Source organism: Chelonoidis abingdonii, chromosome 5 (assembly GCF_003597395.2).
Source record: "Chelonoidis abingdonii isolate Lonesome George chromosome 5, CheloAbing_2.0, whole genome shotgun sequence".
Lineage (NCBI taxonomy): Eukaryota > Metazoa > Chordata > Testudines > Testudinidae > Chelonoidis > Chelonoidis abingdonii.
Window position 1 is genome coordinate 101,197,607 of NC_133773.1, and position 18,062 is coordinate 101,215,668.

An 18,062-nucleotide genomic window follows, 5' to 3' on the forward strand; every position below is an offset into this window, starting at 1 on the left:
TTTACTAATTGTTTATCCTTTAAAATGTAATAGCTCTAGAAAATCTACAGAATTATTTTACATGTGTTGCCATCTAACTGAAGATGATTGATACTGTACGATATCAAGGCCATAATTCAAATCTGAGATCCTATTGCAAATATAGGGTAATTAAGTGCAAATGGCATATGATAAATTTAGCATTTATGTAGTGCTGTTACATTGTCACTCCTCTGTGCAAACATTAAGTAATCTTAATCTAAATACACTAATGTGGACGAATGCTATAAAATTTATTTTACGGTGTGGTTAAGCTCAGTCTACAATGACTAGGTAAACAGTATTAAGTTTTCTAGAGGTACTACCATGGTTTCCAAACTGAATGTAGACAGTCTTACTATTTCTCATGTGACTAGCAGCTGAAATGAAATGATTGTATCTATTTTTTTATTTGATATCAATCTAAAGCTGAGACATTTTGTGTTCCTGTTGTAATCCACTCATGGGCTTGCCATCCTCATACTTAACTAAGTTTGGAACTGTGTGTTTCTTTGGAGGTGTCACAGAGCTCCAAAATGGTTTTTGATGGAAATTTGGGCTTTTGAACCATACTTTCCATGAAAAATTTAGCTCTGTTTTCCACAGGCAATTTTGACTTTCTGTTCAAAAACCAATTTAAATTTTGAAATGCCACCATAGTGTCTCATAGGAGTTGTACTTTGTTGCCCCTTTCTCTTCCACGGGCTGCATTCCCCAGCCTCAAACTACATCTCCCACAAAGTGCCATGAGCAGGGACTCCATGATACACCGTAATGGCTCAGCAATAAGGGAGACCATGGTGAATAATAAGAGTGACCTGACTGCTAGTCCCATGAGGCACTGCAGTGTTATTTCCAAATTGAAGTTTTAATTTTTTTGCTGAATATTTTAAAAGAGGGTGGGGAAAATTCTGATTAGCTCTAGTTATATAAGTTGTGACCCTTCTGAAGGCTCTCTAGGTGTGTGCTACTGTTCTTGTATGGTTTTATTTTCCCTTTATACTTTCACCCTTCTGTCTTTTAAGGCAAAGAAAGCAAAGTCAAAAAGGGACAAGACTCCACAGAAAACGGAGCCTGAAAAAAGAAAAATTAGCCCAGCTAAGAAAGAAACTGACCCTAAAAAAAGCAACTCCACTCTTGAAAAAGGAGGCACCTTCAGATCTATAAAAAAAGAAACTACTGAAGCTCAGAAAGGTCTGGACTTCAAGCAGCAAGCTGTGGAGAAGCAGCAGGCCTCAAAGGCTGAAGAGAGTTGTGTTCCTGAGATAAGCAAAGGCAGAGCAGAGGGGTTGCTGTGGGTTGATAAATATAAGCCCACATCTCTTAAAACAGTAATTGGACAGCAAGGGGATCAAAGTTGTGCCAATAAGTTGTTACGATGGCTCCAAAACTGGCACAAGAATACTTCTGAGGACAAACATGGTGACTATGCAATTAATATCTCTTTTTCCGGCTGTTTCCAGGTTTCTCAATTTGTAGAACTTCGGGTGTTTGCACTGCTCAGCTTCATGTAGGCTCTTTTATAGAGTGCAAGCAACTGTAGAAGTCTGGAATTAGGTTTAAGTCCCAGAATAGAAGCAATATTTTCAGCAAGTGTCTGTTTTACCTTTGAAGATGTAAAACAATCATTTTCAGATCACCAGATTTACATTGTACTGTTTGCAGTTTTGTATTTTATTTGTTTGGATATTTACAAACTATAAGAGAGGCCCAAACCTCAACAAACATATAATAGACATTAATTCCCTTCCCCCACAGTCCTTAAGAGTCCCCCACCACCATGGGGCTCTAGCCAACATCCATTTCCTCACTAGCAGGGAGAAAAGGTGGGCCTTGCAGCATGCCCTGAAGGCTAATATACTCTGGTGGCTGTTGTGCACATGGCGAAGAAGTGCATTCCCAAGGTCCTGGCACTGACTAGCAAGTTGCTTTAGGGATAATCTGGAATTTTAAAGAAAAGACACTGCAAGCTAGTCACTGCAATCTATGGTACTTAATGTGTGGTATTCTGGACTAATTTTTTATGCCCTTTCATGAGGATATATAAGATAAAATGAAAAGGGCACAGTAAGTTTGTATATAATTTCACTGCAACACATTTTTTTAATGTATCCTATATGAATGTTTCACAGCAACTAAAAGTGCTAAAACATTTTAATGCCACAGGTGCATTTAATTATTTAAAACTATTAAAAACAAAGAGTGCAAGTGCATATTCTGTTAAACTAAGATTATTTGAATTACAGTTCTCCAAATATTCATTCTGTGACTATTCTATAGATTTGTAGTCCATTGTTCTGATATCCAAAGATTGAGCTTGCTTGTTTTAAGGTCTGGTATTTTTAAGGTATATTTTTAGAATACGTAACTATCTACCATCCCTGTATTATCTAGATAATAGTTGCTTTTATTTTTGTAGCAAAACCCAGTAAATCGGGAGGCAAAGATGATGGTACTAATTTTAAAGCAGCTTTGCTGTCAGGTCCACCAGGAGTTGGTAAAACGACTACAGCTGCTTTAGTTTGTGAGGTGAGTGCTTGTTCACTCATGTTTTTGGGATGCAAGAGAAGATGCAAGTATTGGATAGAGGGCCTTGATGTTGCTTGCACCTACAATTGGATACATTAAGATGGGCCCCCACTGTGACTCTGCATGGGTGTAGGGGTCCACCTACAGAGTCCCCATGAAGATCCACCCATGGGGAACTGATTGTAGTGTCGGGGTCTTACGTGATAATATAGGTGTTAGGACACTCTTGTAATGAGTATGGTGAAGTACATAGATGATAGTGATGTGATTGTGCACCCATGTCTATTTATGAAAAGGAATGCAAGCTCCAGTATGCTGAGCAGTTGAGGATGGGATTTTTTGAAGTTCTCAGCATTGGCTTAACTCTGTTCCTATTGAACCTAATAGCAGATCTACCAGTTGAAGTTAGTGGGAGCAGAGTGAAGCCATCACTGCATGCTTTTATTATATATTTTTGTATTCCTCTTTTCATCTGCCCTAGTGCCACACTTTGTAAGTGAATTGTTGAAGACAAAAGCTGAGAAGAGTTGGGACTGAATTTTTGCTGAAATTAGAAAATTATTCTAAATTTTTTTTCTTAATAACAGTGTTTCTCAATTGGTGGGTCATGACCCCCCGGCATATCATGAAAGACTGTCAGGAGTCGCAAGGTGTTGAGAACTTTATTATAATCATAAAGCAAAGAAATAACGAAATTATATAAATTCTTATTACATTTAAAAATCCAATTAGATCAATATAATTATTGAAGCTTATTGTTAATAAATGATATATACAGTTATAAATATTTTAATTGAATATATCAATAATTAGACCTATTATATAACTTATTTTTTAATATATACTATTTTTATAGTATATGTAATGGGGTCAATGTTTGGCTTTCAATGAGGGGTCATAAGCTGAAAAGATCAAGAAACTCTAGCCTAAGCTGTCTAGTTTTGTGGTGGGAGATAATGGAGGTTTTCACACTGAATGCTTCTTACTGTAAATCTTTCAGAAATACTAATTGAAAATCCCAGACTTCATTCACAAAGGGGCCTAAGGGAGTTTGGCACCCAAATCCTTTTGAAAGCCAGCAGGAGTTGGGCCCAGAACTCTTGGCCCCTTTGAAAATCCCAAACTAAAACTCTGACTTCTGCTTCAGTTGAGACATATACTGTATATTCTGTTAATTTAAACTGAGTTCTTGATGTGCCACGTCAGTCGCCTTTTGCGGCTGAATCTGTGACCTGCCAGTTTTGTAAAATTAGAAGAAGACAGAGTCACCTCCAAATTTACGGAATTTTAGATATGAATTACTGAATCAGTAGTGAATTTTGTTCTGCTGTGGGGCAATATAGCATGTCTCTGTTTACGGTGATTCATCCAAAAAATATTTAGGATGCAAGAGGAAAGGAGGGAAAATACAAAAGGGAATCGAAATACAAAGCTGTACATTGTTTTAGTTTATAATGTATGGTCTTCCCATCTTTGCTTATGAGTGGTTTTTTTTTTTTTCCCCCTGATGTATTCTCTTTGTTCTGCGTGGTTCGTATTGGGACTAGGAACTGGGGTACAGCTATGTGGAACTGAATGCTAGTGATGCTCGCAATAAGAACAGTTTGAAGGACGTGGTTGCCGAATCCCTAAATAACACCAGCATGAAAGACTTCTGTTCTGGTATGTGGTGTGTGAGATGTTCCTTTGTTGCCCTCTTCTCCCCCCCCCCCCCCCCCCCCGGATAGGTCACAATTATGTGCAGTGCTGAGCACCTCAACTCCTACTGAAGTGAATTAACAGTACCCTTCTTCCATGACATCCACTGGGAGCTGAGTGTGCTCAGTTGGTGGTAGGATCAATCCCATATTTTAGAGAGCAAGTTTCATGTATTAAGATGAAAGCAAGTCAAAACAATGGGCCTGGGAAGAATCCTAAATAATACTTTAGGTTGATATTTTTAATTACGGTATGTTGTGGAAGTTACACAAACCGCTAAAGAACTGTATAGTTGCTCTTCTGCTGCATAGGACTGGATATTGTAGACATGAGAAGAGAATCAGTCAGCACTACAGTGTGAACATGTATTTTGAGTGTACTGTATGTGCGACTGGCAGAACGGGAGATTAAATTAACATTTCATTAATATAGATTTAACTGTAGAGAGTTGTGTAAAGAGCAGCACCTCTATAACCTGGGAAACAAGTATTTCAGTGCAACTTCACTTGTCCTTATTCATTTTTTAGGAACATCCCATTCAGTTAGCATGAAACATGTATTGATCATGGATGAAGTGGATGGAATGGCAGGGAACGAAGACAGAGGAGGAATACAGGTGAAACACCTACAGTTTGTTGCTGTCACTAGTAAAATGTATAACATTGATATGGGCAAAGTAGTTAATCTAGATAATAAAAATCTCATCACAGAGCTGAGTATTTAAAGTACTGAAAAAACCTGCTTGAACTGCATGGTTTGAGACACAATAGAAATAAATTTCTTTTTCAATAGAGTGGTAAATGAAAGAGTTAGGAAAAGAAGGACCAGATCCCATAATGTAACTCCATTATAGTCAATAGAGCTATGCTGATTTACACTAGCTGACGATTTGACCCAAGTATTGACTCATAAACTGCTTTAAGCTAACAAATTCTAATAGTTTTTGCTATGTCTGATATATGAAGACCTTTAACATTTACACTGTACATGTGTTTAAATTGTAGGAGTTAATTGGTCTGATCAAAACCACAAAGATTCCTATCATCTGTATGTGTAATGATCGGAACCATCCCAAGATTCGTTCCCTGGTCCATTACTGTTTTGATCTTCGCTTTCAGAGACCTCGGCTAGAACAGATTAAGGTAGGAATAGTGACATTAGGTTGTTCACTGAGTAGCATTGCATGGAATGCAGCCAATTCTCTACCAGGATCTATTTTTTTTTACTTTTCCAGCCACTGGTAGAAACAGAAACCTGCACCAGCACCTAAGGTCAAAAACTAGGTTGCATGGAGTAACTTCAGTAGTTGCAGGGTGGAGGGGGAATGTTGCTGGCAATTGCTCGCTTTTTCAAAAGTGGATGCATAATTAAGCATCTAAGAAAGTGGCCTTATTTTTCAAAAGAGCTAAGTAAAGGTAACAGATATGCATACTTGAAAGAGGACTTTAAGAATGTAAATAAATCATACCTTATAAATTGAAATGAAATCATTGTAACATTCTTCATTGTAAATGTGCATATTTAGCCCATCATTTTTATTCTATTTTAACTACATTATATGTACAAAAATACTCAAGATATTTTTCTCTTTCAAATATTTTGCTTATTACAGGGTGCCATGATGTCTATTGCATTTAAAGAAGGGTTAAAGATACCTGCTCCAGCTATGAATGAGATAATTCTGGCAGCAAATCAGGACATTAGGCAGGTCAGTTATACACCAGTAGCAGTCTCGGTAGCCTGTAGTTCATGCTTGCATTGTAGCACATGACCGCTAGATTGCTGCTTTTGCATAGATAGCAGATTTTCTTCCTGTGTCTTTGTCCTGAGCTATACATAAGCTGTCTGTTTTGTTTGTTCCCAGGTTTTACATAATCTTAGTATGTGGTGTACAAAAAGTAAATCACTGACCTACGATGAGGCAAAAGCTGATGCCCGCAAAGCCAAAAAGGATATCAAATTGGTAAGAAGAGTGTACATCTTGAATCAGCTGCTAATGGATTTGTTCCTAGTAACCAGAAATTCAACAATAGAAATAAAATACTAGCAGTCAAAATATACAGAGGTAGTCAGCTACTTAAATGTTATGAGTATGCACCAGACCCACTTATTTGCTAAAATTTTGTCACCATAACTGAAGAGTAAAACTAACCAAAAAAAAAAAAAAAAGAAGTAGAGTTTTTCCCAGAACAGATGAGAGCAGAATGCTCCTTGAAGTCTATTATGGATCTGTCTCACTGTGCAGATCTAATTTCCCTGTGCAAGATTAAAATATTTTAGATGAAGTAGGCCAGGCAATACAGCTTTTTATAGCGGATTTTTTTTTTTTAAAGGACTAACTTGGCAGCTCCTTGAAGGTTAAAGATTATGTAGCTCACTCCTTCCTACCCTTGACAATTGTTCATCCTCACAAATAGTCATAAAATTATTTACCTCAACCTACTCGTAGAGGTGTTGAAGCTCAATCTTAATGTCTGTAAAGCACTTCAAGATCTTTGGACAGAAGTAGTTATAGTAGAGTTTTACATTAGACTCCAGATATAGCTATGGGCCGTCACTATAGTTACTTCCTGTCCTCATCTACTATTCATAGAAAATGCAGCACATGTGTGATCAGCTTTTTAAAATGCCTTTATTTTAGGGTCCCTTTGATGTCGTCAGGAAAGTTTTTACTGCTGGAGAAGAAACTTCTCACATGACTCTTATAGACAAATCTGACCTATTCTTCCATGATTACTCTCTAGCACCTCTTTTTGTCCAAGAAAATTATGTACATGTGAAACCTGTTGCTGCTCGGTGAGTTGTCCCATATCACCAATGGTGGAGCTAGGGGTTGTATGGGCGGAGTGTGTGTGTGAAAGAGTTTTTGCTTTTTAATATATTTGAAGGTTCCTGCAGTAATATGGGCAACTACTTTTTTCCAGAGGTAACATGAAAAAACACTTGATGCTACTGAGCAGAGCGGCAGACAGTATATGTGATGGTGATCTAGTCGACAAACAGATTCGCAGTAAGCAAAACTGGAACCTTCTGCCTATGCAGGTACACCCTTCTTTCATTTCTCATACGTAACGTAAGGATGTCCCAGATACCAGACTGCTCCCTTGAAATTGTTGGCCTGGTTTATTACATAACTTATAGTTTGTACGGTTGTATTGTTCTTCAGTTCAAATGGTAGATTTTGCCATTTGAACTACATTGCCCATATTCATGTGAGTGAAAAGCATCTCCTGTATTAATACAGCATTTCCAAAACTTCTGAAAGCTTGAGGCTGTCTTCAGGAAATTGCATGTTTCCTGAACCCCTGTCATATGTTGTAGAAAATTAAGATGGATAGGTCGTCTTCATCGTGTGTGTCCCCTGCCTTCCTTGGCTAGTTCTTGTAATCCCCCGGCCATCACCATCACACTCTCTTTCTTGGGGAAAAACAGCGTTCACGTTTTAAAGTATCAATGGCATCTGAGTTAGTTTTCATCGAAATGAATGAGACAATTCAGATCTCACAGGTATTGGAGCAGGCTCTTTGAAAACTCAGGCAGACAGGTTACACTGTCGCATTTTGAAAGTTTTCTTTGCAACCATAATTGTTAGACTGTTTGTTTTAAAATTAAAGCTGACAGTCTGGAGAACAACATGGAGATCTGTCCATGCCATCTTGGCCAGTCCTCTGGCGTTTCTCTCCCTCTCCCCTTCACACAAACTTTGAGAAACACTGTCACACCCCTGGTGTCAAGTTCACAGAAACCTCTTGAAAGCTGTGTCCATTGGGGGATGCATGAGCGCCCCCTCAAGGTGCTAAATGTTTGGTGGCCAAGGCTATATATATAAACAAGTTTACTCCTGTCAGCCACTTCAGTTCCTTCACCACAGAGAACAGATGGGATCCTCTGTTTGTCATCACGTTTAGGCTGGCGTAATAGCCAAAATCATTAAATAGTTCAGTTTTAGGATAGTGGCTTTTGGTTTTGGGGTATTCTGTATCTTAATAGTGTTTTGCAGTCTTTAATGACTCAATCTGGTGCTGAGGCTGTGCCCAGACTGAAACCCCAATAGGAGTTTAAAAGCTGCGCATGGTGCCTAGCTATTGTTTCTGAGCCTGATGTACCTGTATGGTGCCTAACTTGCCCACAGAGACGGTCATTTATGCGTCTGGGCACTCCTTTCAGGAGATGCTCTGAAGGCAGCTGAGCCAGAAATACCAAGAACTGCCGGCCTGTGTACCAAAGCCCATGACAGTTAGGTGGAGTAAGACGTCAGCTCCAGCCCTGGTCTGTTAGGTTTTTAATTTATCCCATTCTGAGACACCATATCCCGTGTATGAACCTTTTTTCTATGCCATGTAGCAGTAGCTGTATTTCAGCTATAACCATATGATTGAAAACACCTTGAAATCCATAATGCCTCTGCTGAGGGATTCATATCCCTTGGGCTGAGGGACAGAGGTGGTGTGGTGCACCATCAGTTGTGCTGATGGCTGGCACACCAGATATATCTGTTGCTCTTAAATGGCTAAAATATTAGGAAATATGCATTTCCTTTGCAAGGGATACTGAACTTTTTTGCACTTACTTCTAGAAACATGCCACCAAACAGGGATTAAACTAGTCATGTAGATTTAATATTGACAGGATGCTGGCCATGATAATGTTTAGAATAAGAAAAGATCTGGGATTTGTCTTTTGGATATGGTGCATTTTAGAAGTTAAAAATGAGAGAGACTTAATAATCCATCCCATTACCATTGTAGGATTGTCTCCCCCTTTTCTTTACATTTTCTATTGCTTGCCCAGTCTAACTCTGCCTGTATCCAGGGATTCTCCAAAACTGGCACTTTTTAAACAGATTATTTTTCTAAAAGATCTGCTCTAGTTCGAACAGGAATTATTTTGGGGAAGTTTTTTGGCCTGTATTATGCAGGAGGTCACAATTGATGACCACGCTGGTCCCTTCTGGCATTAGAATTTGTTATATGGCCTCCTTCACTTTCCACTGGAGATTATTCCGCAGCCTCCCAGATGCCCTGTGGGTACGTCTGGACTGTGCTAAAAAGAACCTGGCACTGATTCTCAGAGCCCAGGTCAGTGAGCTTGGGATGCATGGCTAGAAGTTGCAGTTTAGGAACTCTGGCTTGGGCTGAAGCCTGGGCTCTGAAATGCTTTCCTCTCAGAGCCTGGGCTCCAGTCTGAGCCCAAGTCAGCTGACTTGGGCCAGTTATCGGTCTCTCATTGCAGTGTAGACATACCCTATATTTGTATAGGTCTTCTCTATCTTTAACTTCTACAACACACCACTATTGATATTTTTGTGTCACTTCAGGAAATCCTGGTGCCAGTGTTAAACATTTACTTCTGAATTGAATTTCATGTGTACTTCACCTTTCAGGCCATTTATTCGAGTGTTCTCCCTGGGGAGCTAATGAGAGGTTACATGTCACAGTTTCCTAACTTTCCAGGCTGGCTGGGGAAATTTTCATCCACAGGCAAACATGACCGGATTCTTCAAGAACTGGCAATGCACATGAGTCTCAGGTAATGCAGAGCTCCCTCTGTGCTTCCCAGTGTACACCGTTTTCGGATATTTGTTCCTACTGGTAGTTAATGTAACTCAGCTCTTTTAGATCATTAGCTCTGGCTGCAGTTAGGAGGAGACCAGCAGGTGAGGAGAGAAATGAGAGACTAATGTCTCCTAACAGGAGAGAGGACACCAAGGAGAAAGGAGAGCAAATGGATTAGGGACAGGACTGAATGGGGTTGGGGAGGGAAGGTAACACTGGTCTTGGGAGGGTCAGAGCAAAATGTGTGGAAAGCAGAAAAGCCCCTATTTTCTATAGGTTCTTCCTTTTTAATATTAATTTTAAAAGGTCCATTAGAGAGAGGGTAAGGACACAGATATATGTGCATTGGTTGGCAATGGTCACATTCCAAGAGCTTAGTCATAGGCTTCCAGTAACTGGCTCACCACTAAGGTGGTCAATAGGCAGACTAAAGCAATTTTTGTATAATCGGCCATTAAAATAGTTTGAGAATATAATTTTATTTAAACTGTGGTTTGACCTAATTTCCCACTTAATTTTGCTGTGGGATGCCCCTTGCTAGCTAGTCCACTGTAAATGATACTGTCTGTCCAGGGCCCCAGTCTGGATATCTTGCAGCAAGGACATCTGTAATTATTCAGCACTGGTAGCTCCATGCAGAAATGCAGCCTGCATTTTGGTGTTCCTAGCCACTGCTGATTCTTAACATGGTGAGAGCCTATTCATGAGGGTTTATTTTGATTTGCACTGGGAGCTGACCTTTAGGAATGAGCCTCAAGGAAATCCTGTTTAATGCAATCTCTCTTCATTTGGCAAGAACCCACTCCGGCAAGAGAGCCGTAAACATGGAGTATTTGTCATACTTGCGGGATGCACTTGTTAGACCCTTGACATGCTTAGGAACAGAAGGTGTACAGGATGCTGTAACATTCATGGACTCCTATTGCTTGATGAGAGAAGATGTTGAAAATATTATGGAAATATCCAGCTGGGGAGGCAAACCTAGTCCCTTTTCTAAACTGGACCCCAAGGTAAAATTCACTACTTACGTTCTGCTATTACCTCTTCCTATAAATGTATGGTAATTCTTTGGCCTTATGAATAAAACATAGAATAGCATCCACTGTGCTGTGGCATTGGGACAGGAGATGGATGGCTGAAGCAGGTTACCATTTCTGCGCCCAGAGTTACAATTTTGAAAGCTGATCTATAACCATGCTTTCAAATATTCAGTAGCCAAGTGACTGAATCTCAAAGAAGAAATACAGATTAGGCCCTCAATATGCATCTTAATGTGTCCCCCTGTGTACTCCCTGCATTCCTTTCCCTGATAGCTGTCGCCTTCTCTGCAAGCCTTAGGCATACAGATTCTCTTCTCTGGGGGAATCCTTGACCAGATCATAGCTTGGTTAGCCAGACAATGTGCAGTCTTTAATCTAGTGCTTATAGTGTCTCCTTACCCCTGAACAGGTCAAAGCAGCTTTTACACGTGCCTATAACAAAGAGGCACATTTGACACCATATGCCCTGCGTGCAGTAAAGACTTCTAAACGGCAGCCAGGGCCTGGGCTGGCTTCAGAAGCAAATGAAGAATTGAATGCTGACGAATTGCAATCTGATGAGGATGAGCAAGATACTATTGAAAGTGATGCAATGATCAAGGTAATACACTACTCTTATTAGCTGGAAGTAACACCAAGGAAACCCATCTGTCTCCTGTGAGAAGTTAGACCATCTTACCAGGGCTTACTGCACCAGGGACTACAACACACACTTGCTGGGTGTTTAACTTTGCAACAAGATGAGATTTAGAAGAGTCAAATAGGGAAGCATTTTCTGATGGTAGGTTTGAAATTTTGACAGAAGTACTGCTGTCTAATGTTCAAGTAGCAGATTTAGGGTCTCACATCACTCAGCCAATTTTCAATTTGGTGTTTTTCTGATGCTAATGAATTGAACACCTCATCTGATCAATTCCACAATTTCAGGGAATGCTTTCAGCATCAACAGGACAGACCTTGCCCATTTTGGTGAAAATCGGAAAAGCAAAAAGGTGATTTGCAGAGCTCTTTGCATCTGATTGAAAGTGCTGGCTCTGGCAATCAACTCTATGAAACAAAGAAATTGCTGGTGTCAGCAAAACATCTGTGTTGCTCATTGGCCCAGTACAGTTTAAAATGTTGTTACCATCTTGAATGACTTATCTCCCAGACAAAGAAGAATAGTGAGGGACGTACAGAGCCCCTTGTGTGCAGGAGATGGAAGGGTGGGACACGGGGACTTTTTAGGGAAGGAATGGAGGGATGCAAGGAGCCCTGGTGTGTGCGGTGAGCTTTGGCAACAGACATAATGAAGTGTATGTCCCTGATCCTTTTTCACTTTAGTCTTCAGAGGTTTTATTTAGGTTGTTGATTACTTCAGGATCAGGACACAAATTGGAAGTAACTGATATTATCTGTTTGATATCCTTACTTTTGTTAACACTTCATTTAGACTTATCCTTATTGAGAATGTTGCCATGCTAATTGTTTTCTGTCACAGTTTAGCATGGCCCACTAAACCTGCATTTTAAACTTTAACATTTTATTTCCAGCAAAAAAAGGCAAAGTCTTCCAAGCTGTCAAAAGCAGCAAACAGAGAAGAAACAAAAAAAGGGAAAGGAAGGAAATGAGGAACTGAACTGTTCAGCACTGACTGATTACATTGGGTAACCACTCTAGCTTTGGACACAGCTTTGCTTGCCCAGTGATACCCACTTTCTGGCAGTAATGTGAAGCAGTGATCCTATTGCAGCTGGAAGGGTAGAACCAGTGGGCTGAAAATGCTCCTCTTATAGAGGTAGTGTGGCTGTTTTGCAATCCAAATATGCATGGGTGATGTAAATGTTAACATGCTGCAAAGTATAAAAAAGATTGTAAACAAAATGCAGACTTTAGTCTGCTGCTGGAAGGTCACCTGTAAATAAGCACCAGTTGCAGCAGTAACATGTTGAAAGAGAGGCTTAGCTTCCTGCCACTTATACTAATAGTCTTTCTTCACAGGACTTTGAACCTTTTTTACTAAATCCCTGCTATTACGTGGTGAAATCTTGTACATAATGCAAAACATTTAAATTGCATATTTCTTTTGTACATTATAAAACTGCAGCAATGTATAAAATTGCAATAAAATTAGGTTACAAATATTTTTAAATTATATTTTGGCTTATTCAGGTTTTTCCCTCCTTCTCATAGCTTGGAGATGGTATTTGTCCCCAGCAGGCCTTAATAACTATCTACCTCAGCTTTTGGGGCTACAGTGTGTATTGGAATTTTTTTCCTGGGTTTTGCTTTCCACCTCCCTCCTCCCCCTCATTTTGTTGAAGGAGAGGGGCATGGAAAATACTCAATGAGAATTAGCACTTCTGGATGCTTTTGTGCTATGGAATTAAAATTGCATGTATTCATTATGAAAATGAGATGTTTAAGGATCTATAGCAGGGGTGGGCAAACTATGGCCTGCAGGCTGGGGTCAGGGATATGTCACTGCTTCTGGGAGCCGCTTGAGGTAAACGTCTTTCATAGCCTGCACTGCTGAGCCTTTTCCCCAAGCCCTAACCCCCTGCCTCAGCCCTGAGCACTCAGGGCCTGTCATAGAATATCTATTCCCCACCCCTACTCTATAGTGCCCTTACTGCATTGTTCAAGAACTAAAAATTCAAAGCATTAGGCTATCAGGCTTTGGGTTTTTTCCTATCTGCTCTTACCCAAAGTCTTCTCCCCACTTCCATTGAATTTCTAGCTCAAGTTTCCTAAGCAGTGTTGTGGAATTGAAACAATTTTAACACCACTGTCTGTATTGCAGTGGCAACATGGAAATCTTTACAATATCTTAAGTTAGAAAAACTTTAATCTCAGGACCTTGGGGGTGTACCTATTTAGTCTGATGCCCTCTTTATTATGCTAAATTTTTCTTCCTTTGGCTACTTGTATTGCTTATCCACATCTCCTAGCTATCAATCCCTCCAATAATGAGTTGGCTATAAATGAACACACATGGAAGCAGGCCCCCCAGAGCTGTAGAGAGAATTCTAGTGTTACTACACTCTCAAATGAAGTGACATATTTGCAGCAGAGAATGCTGAAACAAAAAGTTGGCATTATTCCCATTTGTGCTGCTGAAGCTGAAGAGACTTTGAAGTTAAACTTAAGGGTAAAATTGGATTTATTCTGCTTTCAGTAAGTACATTGGTTAATTTTTGTATCACAAAATAGAGAACAGAACTGACAACTGCTCCAGTATTAAACTGTTTGCTAGATCCCCCCCCGCAAACTGCTAAGGACCTTCCTTGATGCCACAACTCTCCAATCATTCTGAAAATGAAGAGGAGCAGTTATTCAGTCTTCAAAATAGAGGCAACTGTACCAAACTGACTTTTCAATGCATTAACAATAAATAAACTGCTTGTCAAATATGGAATTAACGTTGTTATAAAACTAAACATCAATCCTGACTATGAAAGAGGTTCAAATACAATAGCTGGAGAAGATATGTACTACAACTAAAAACTGATTAGTCTGCTACTTATGGTGACAATTTCTTTTCAAAACTGCTTAACACCCACTGTGTAAACCTTCAGGACTGTAGGTACGGTACACTAATTACAGCTCTTATGTAAGAATAGTTGGTATTGGAACAGTACTAAGTTTTGTCTACTTGAACTACAAACCAATGTGTAGATTGTAGTTAAACACTCCCTCCAAGGATTGCTGGTACCTGAAAATAGAATTGGGATGTCAAATACTGGATTCAAAATGTTAACCAGTACAATATTTACTGTAAAATAGGGTAAGGAGTGAATTAATGACAGCAGGTGGTGAGAATTTGGTTGCATTCTTTGAAGACTGAGCATTTCAAGCCAAACCTTGTTACCTGGAGTTGTCAAATAAGAATAAAAACAAACTAATGGCTTGCACTGCCTTCTTGCCATCCTGTTTATCACACTGATGGGTTCCCAATCTGCTTCAGCCTGTAGGTACTACCATGTACTTGGTGTTCGTCCTCAGTTGTAAACTTTGTAGGGCAGGGAACACCACAGAATTCCCATAAAAACAAGCACACTTAGTACACTAAGGTTTTTGTAATTACATAAATATCCATTTTCCCTAAAGTTCATCGAGCTAGTCACTGTATCTTGGCTCATTTCTTGCATATCTTCCTAGGGTTTGTTCTAGAAGTGGCAGGAGCACTTACCTGAATAAATTCACTGTTCCATTTCTTCTGGGCTGAGGTATGGTGTGCAGTCAGCTATCTTCTTAAGATGGACAATGCTAACTCTTTCTGAACACATTGGACATATATTTTCACTCTGCAACACGCTATTTTAAAAGAAATATTTCAGGTCAAATTACATTCCTGACACCATTTTCAACTACAGGGTGTTGGGCTTGATGCAGGAATTAGTGGGGAAAATTGTGTGGTCTGCTATGCAGGCAATCAAACTAGATAATTGTAGCAGTTCTTTCTGGCCTTAAAACCTATCTATTTTAGTAGGTGGGGAGGGTGAAAATGACTCAGTTGTAAGGTGTCAACTACAGTAGAATCTGAGTTAAAACCAACCTCTGTTTCAGAGAGATTTGTAGCTGTGAACAAAAACTATGGCTGTTCTTTCACAACTTTACAACTGAACATTGACTCAATACAGCTTTGAAACTTTACTATGCAGAAGAAAAATGCTAGCACCCCTTCCCCTCCCTTTTTTTTTTTTTTGTTAAGTTCAATAACAGCGCTGAACTGCATTTGCTTTTTTTTTTTGGTCTCTGCTGCTGCCGGATTGTGGGGTTGACTGGTCAGTTTGTAACTCTGGTGTTCATAACTCAGATTCTACTGTAACTACTTACAATTTGGAAAGAAGGGATTTCTTGGATGCTGCTATAGTAAAGCACACAAAGCTCTTGGAAGGCTGTCTAGCCCCCTACTGTATTCTGGAGGTGGGCGATGTTAGTAATTCTATTTAAAGCTCCAGTCTCATTTGAGAAATCAAATATGCAGTCTTAGGGCTACTCAGGTTTGAAAGTAAAATATGCAAATCCTAAAAAGAGTAAAGAGAATATTGAAAGGGAAGACTTTCTAGTGATAAGGTAGCTCTGTTCAAATGTCAATAATAAGCACTAACTGAGCTGAGGAACTGCTCCTACTTCCCTGTAACTGCTAATCAGGAAATACTCCCTTGTTTAAGGCAGAATAGCTGAGGTCAAAGCTCTGCCAAGGTACAGTCTTACTCTGGAACCAAGCATTATGGAGCCTGTGTCTGCTGGGTGGGGGAACGCCTGCTTTGGTCCTTTAAGGGGACCACATCAATAGTTGGGGCTCCTCAGGCCGGTATTGGTGTGTTTCTGCACTGCCTCTTGGGAGATAGGAAAGAAGAGTGTTGAAATTGCAGAAGCCTATTTCCACCCTTGCTAGTTTCTTTCAAAGGTTACAACTGGATCAGCTGCTCCGTTCTCTATTTGTAGCATGCATTTGACATGCCCAAATGTGTTCATGCTAAGGTAGCGCTATGGTGAAAGTATGGGGTAAGGATAAATGATGGATGGGCCTTCAGAATGAAAGGCTTAAAGCTTCTTCCTGTGGAAAAGGGTCTTTGCTATTTTTTTTAAAAAAGAATAATAAATCCTTATTCAGCAGGAAAGATTCCAACTTACTTTTTGAACTCTGAGTGCAGGGCAGGAAAGTCACAATTTGGACAGGCTGTCCAGTCATTTTTTACCATATGCCGACCCTGCAGGTGGAAGTTTTCAATGATTAAACCTGATTGTAAGTATTTGCATCCAAATCAGCATACTGACTCTTCAGTTCTGCCCCTTTCGGCAGCGAAAGATCTTAATTCTAACAAGTTTCATGAGGAACAATGACACTAACTTGCAATGGTATCAAATACCCTACAGCATGGCTAGATTTAACACTACTGTAATTTATTTTCAAGCAAACATTACATGAGATTGATAATTTGGATACTTTATTTTCGCGTCTGTTGCTGCATGAATAGTGCTGTGGATTTTAAGAAGTTGTGAATAAGATGATGCAGAATTTCATTACATTTTTCTGTGCTTTGTAATTCTCCCTTCTTCCCCTCTTTTTGGTAGAAGTACAGCAAGGGACAATTACCATGACCATTACTGAGTTACCATTTTAAGAGTTTATAAACAGCAGTCCCAGATATTTACCAAAACTGTTGGGGCTCTTTTTTATACTGGAGTTTGTTCTAGGTACAAGACTTCACTTGCTAATCATGCACACAGAAGGCACCAGAGCTGTGAGGCCATCTGTTTGCATACCACCTTATCCAACCTGAGATCAAAATTTCAGGCAAAGCAGCAGTTTTTGTGATAGTCTGCTTAGAGTGAGACAGCTTCCTCCTTGTGTACACTCAATTTAAAAAGGTTCCGTAAATACATAGATGTTACATCTTTGGAACTCTACATTGTGCACAGCAGTCTTAATTGAAAACACACACCTTGCTTTCCCTTACCATACACCTTATAATTTCACTATAAAAATTCACTGGTTTCATTAAATTTTAGTGACATAATAGTCAGTTATTTTGTGTTCTCATTTAAAAAAATGGGGATAGAGACTGACTGGACAAACATGTTTGAATCAATTACAAATTTAGATGAATGTTACTTATCAAAACAATCTGACGTTTTAAGAAGGGGGAAGAAGTAGACCTTGTTCACAGTGCTAAATACTAAAGGAAGCATTCTCAAACCGTGTGTGCGTGCAGGGAGGAGGGGAATTTGTCATTCAGTTTAAAATACTCACAGTTGCAATGCAATATGGGAGACTGTTTTTACATCCAGGGCAGAGGAGTTCACACTCTGGGAGCAGGAATTCACAGTATGGGCATGGTGTAGTTGGCTCTTCTGCCTCAGATGTGTCTGGTCGTCTAGAAATAAGATATGGATCTGAATCAAGTACAAGAAATCCTTCACAAAAGATGACCACACCTTATTTCTGTAAAGAGCAAAACATCTTAATTTTTTGGAGTAGTGTACAGTTTCTAGTTAACGATCTTTTGTCACCTTCACTCTTCATCAATTTTCCCTTAGATACTGCATGTATTTTCCTTACACTGTGTAACATTGCAAGTGGGCCCTTAATTTGAAGCATTTATTTGCCATTAAGCAATGTTGATCACCATTTTGAATTCTTAATCTCTCAAACATCCCAGTAATAAATAGCATGTGTGTGTATATATAATATGTAATATCATCTAATCTTACTGTTTCTTAGGCACCACTC

At 39.5% G+C, this 18,062-nt stretch overlaps 2 protein-coding genes across 5 annotated transcripts in view; one reads left to right on the forward strand and one right to left on the reverse strand.

Annotated features, from left to right (window-relative positions):
• RFC1 (replication factor C subunit 1) overlaps positions 1-12,974 on the forward strand; it is a 71,244-nt gene extending 58,270 nt beyond the window's left edge. For both annotated transcript variants that reach the window (XM_032790725.2, XM_075066534.1), the window contains exons 13-25: positions 1,044-1,440; positions 2,438-2,547; positions 4,095-4,209; positions 4,773-4,861; positions 5,250-5,387; positions 5,858-5,953; positions 6,110-6,208; positions 6,887-7,041; positions 7,170-7,287; positions 9,629-9,774; positions 10,597-10,810; positions 11,250-11,441; positions 12,373-12,974. In XM_032790725.2, the coding sequence (XP_032646616.1) occupies positions 1,044-1,440; positions 2,438-2,547; positions 4,095-4,209; positions 4,773-4,861; positions 5,250-5,387; positions 5,858-5,953; positions 6,110-6,208; positions 6,887-7,041; positions 7,170-7,287; positions 9,629-9,774; positions 10,597-10,810; positions 11,250-11,441; positions 12,373-12,450 (1,947 nt within the window). In that variant the 3' untranslated portion in view covers positions 12,451-12,974. The remainder of the gene's footprint in view (positions 1-1,043; positions 1,441-2,437; positions 2,548-4,094; positions 4,210-4,772; positions 4,862-5,249; positions 5,388-5,857; positions 5,954-6,109; positions 6,209-6,886; positions 7,042-7,169; positions 7,288-9,628; positions 9,775-10,596; positions 10,811-11,249; positions 11,442-12,372) is intronic.
• Positions 1-18,062, reverse strand: part of WDR19 (WD repeat domain 19) — a 126,144-nt gene that overhangs the window by 4,753 nt on the left and 103,329 nt on the right. Inside the window, exons 34-37 of one of the 3 annotated variants that reach the window (XM_032790700.2) lie at positions 17,583-17,706; positions 16,463-16,539; positions 15,012-15,136; positions 13,965-14,534 (exon numbers count right to left, since the gene is read on the reverse strand). In XM_032790700.2, the coding sequence (XP_032646591.1) occupies positions 15,022-15,136; positions 16,463-16,539; positions 17,583-17,706 (316 nt within the window). In that variant the 3' untranslated portion in view covers positions 13,965-14,534; positions 15,012-15,021. Of the gene's footprint in view, positions 1-13,964; positions 14,535-15,011; positions 15,137-16,462; positions 16,540-17,582; positions 17,707-18,062 lie in introns of those variants that run through there. The other 2 variants (XM_032790709.2, XR_004375114.2) reach the window with 2 other exon arrangements.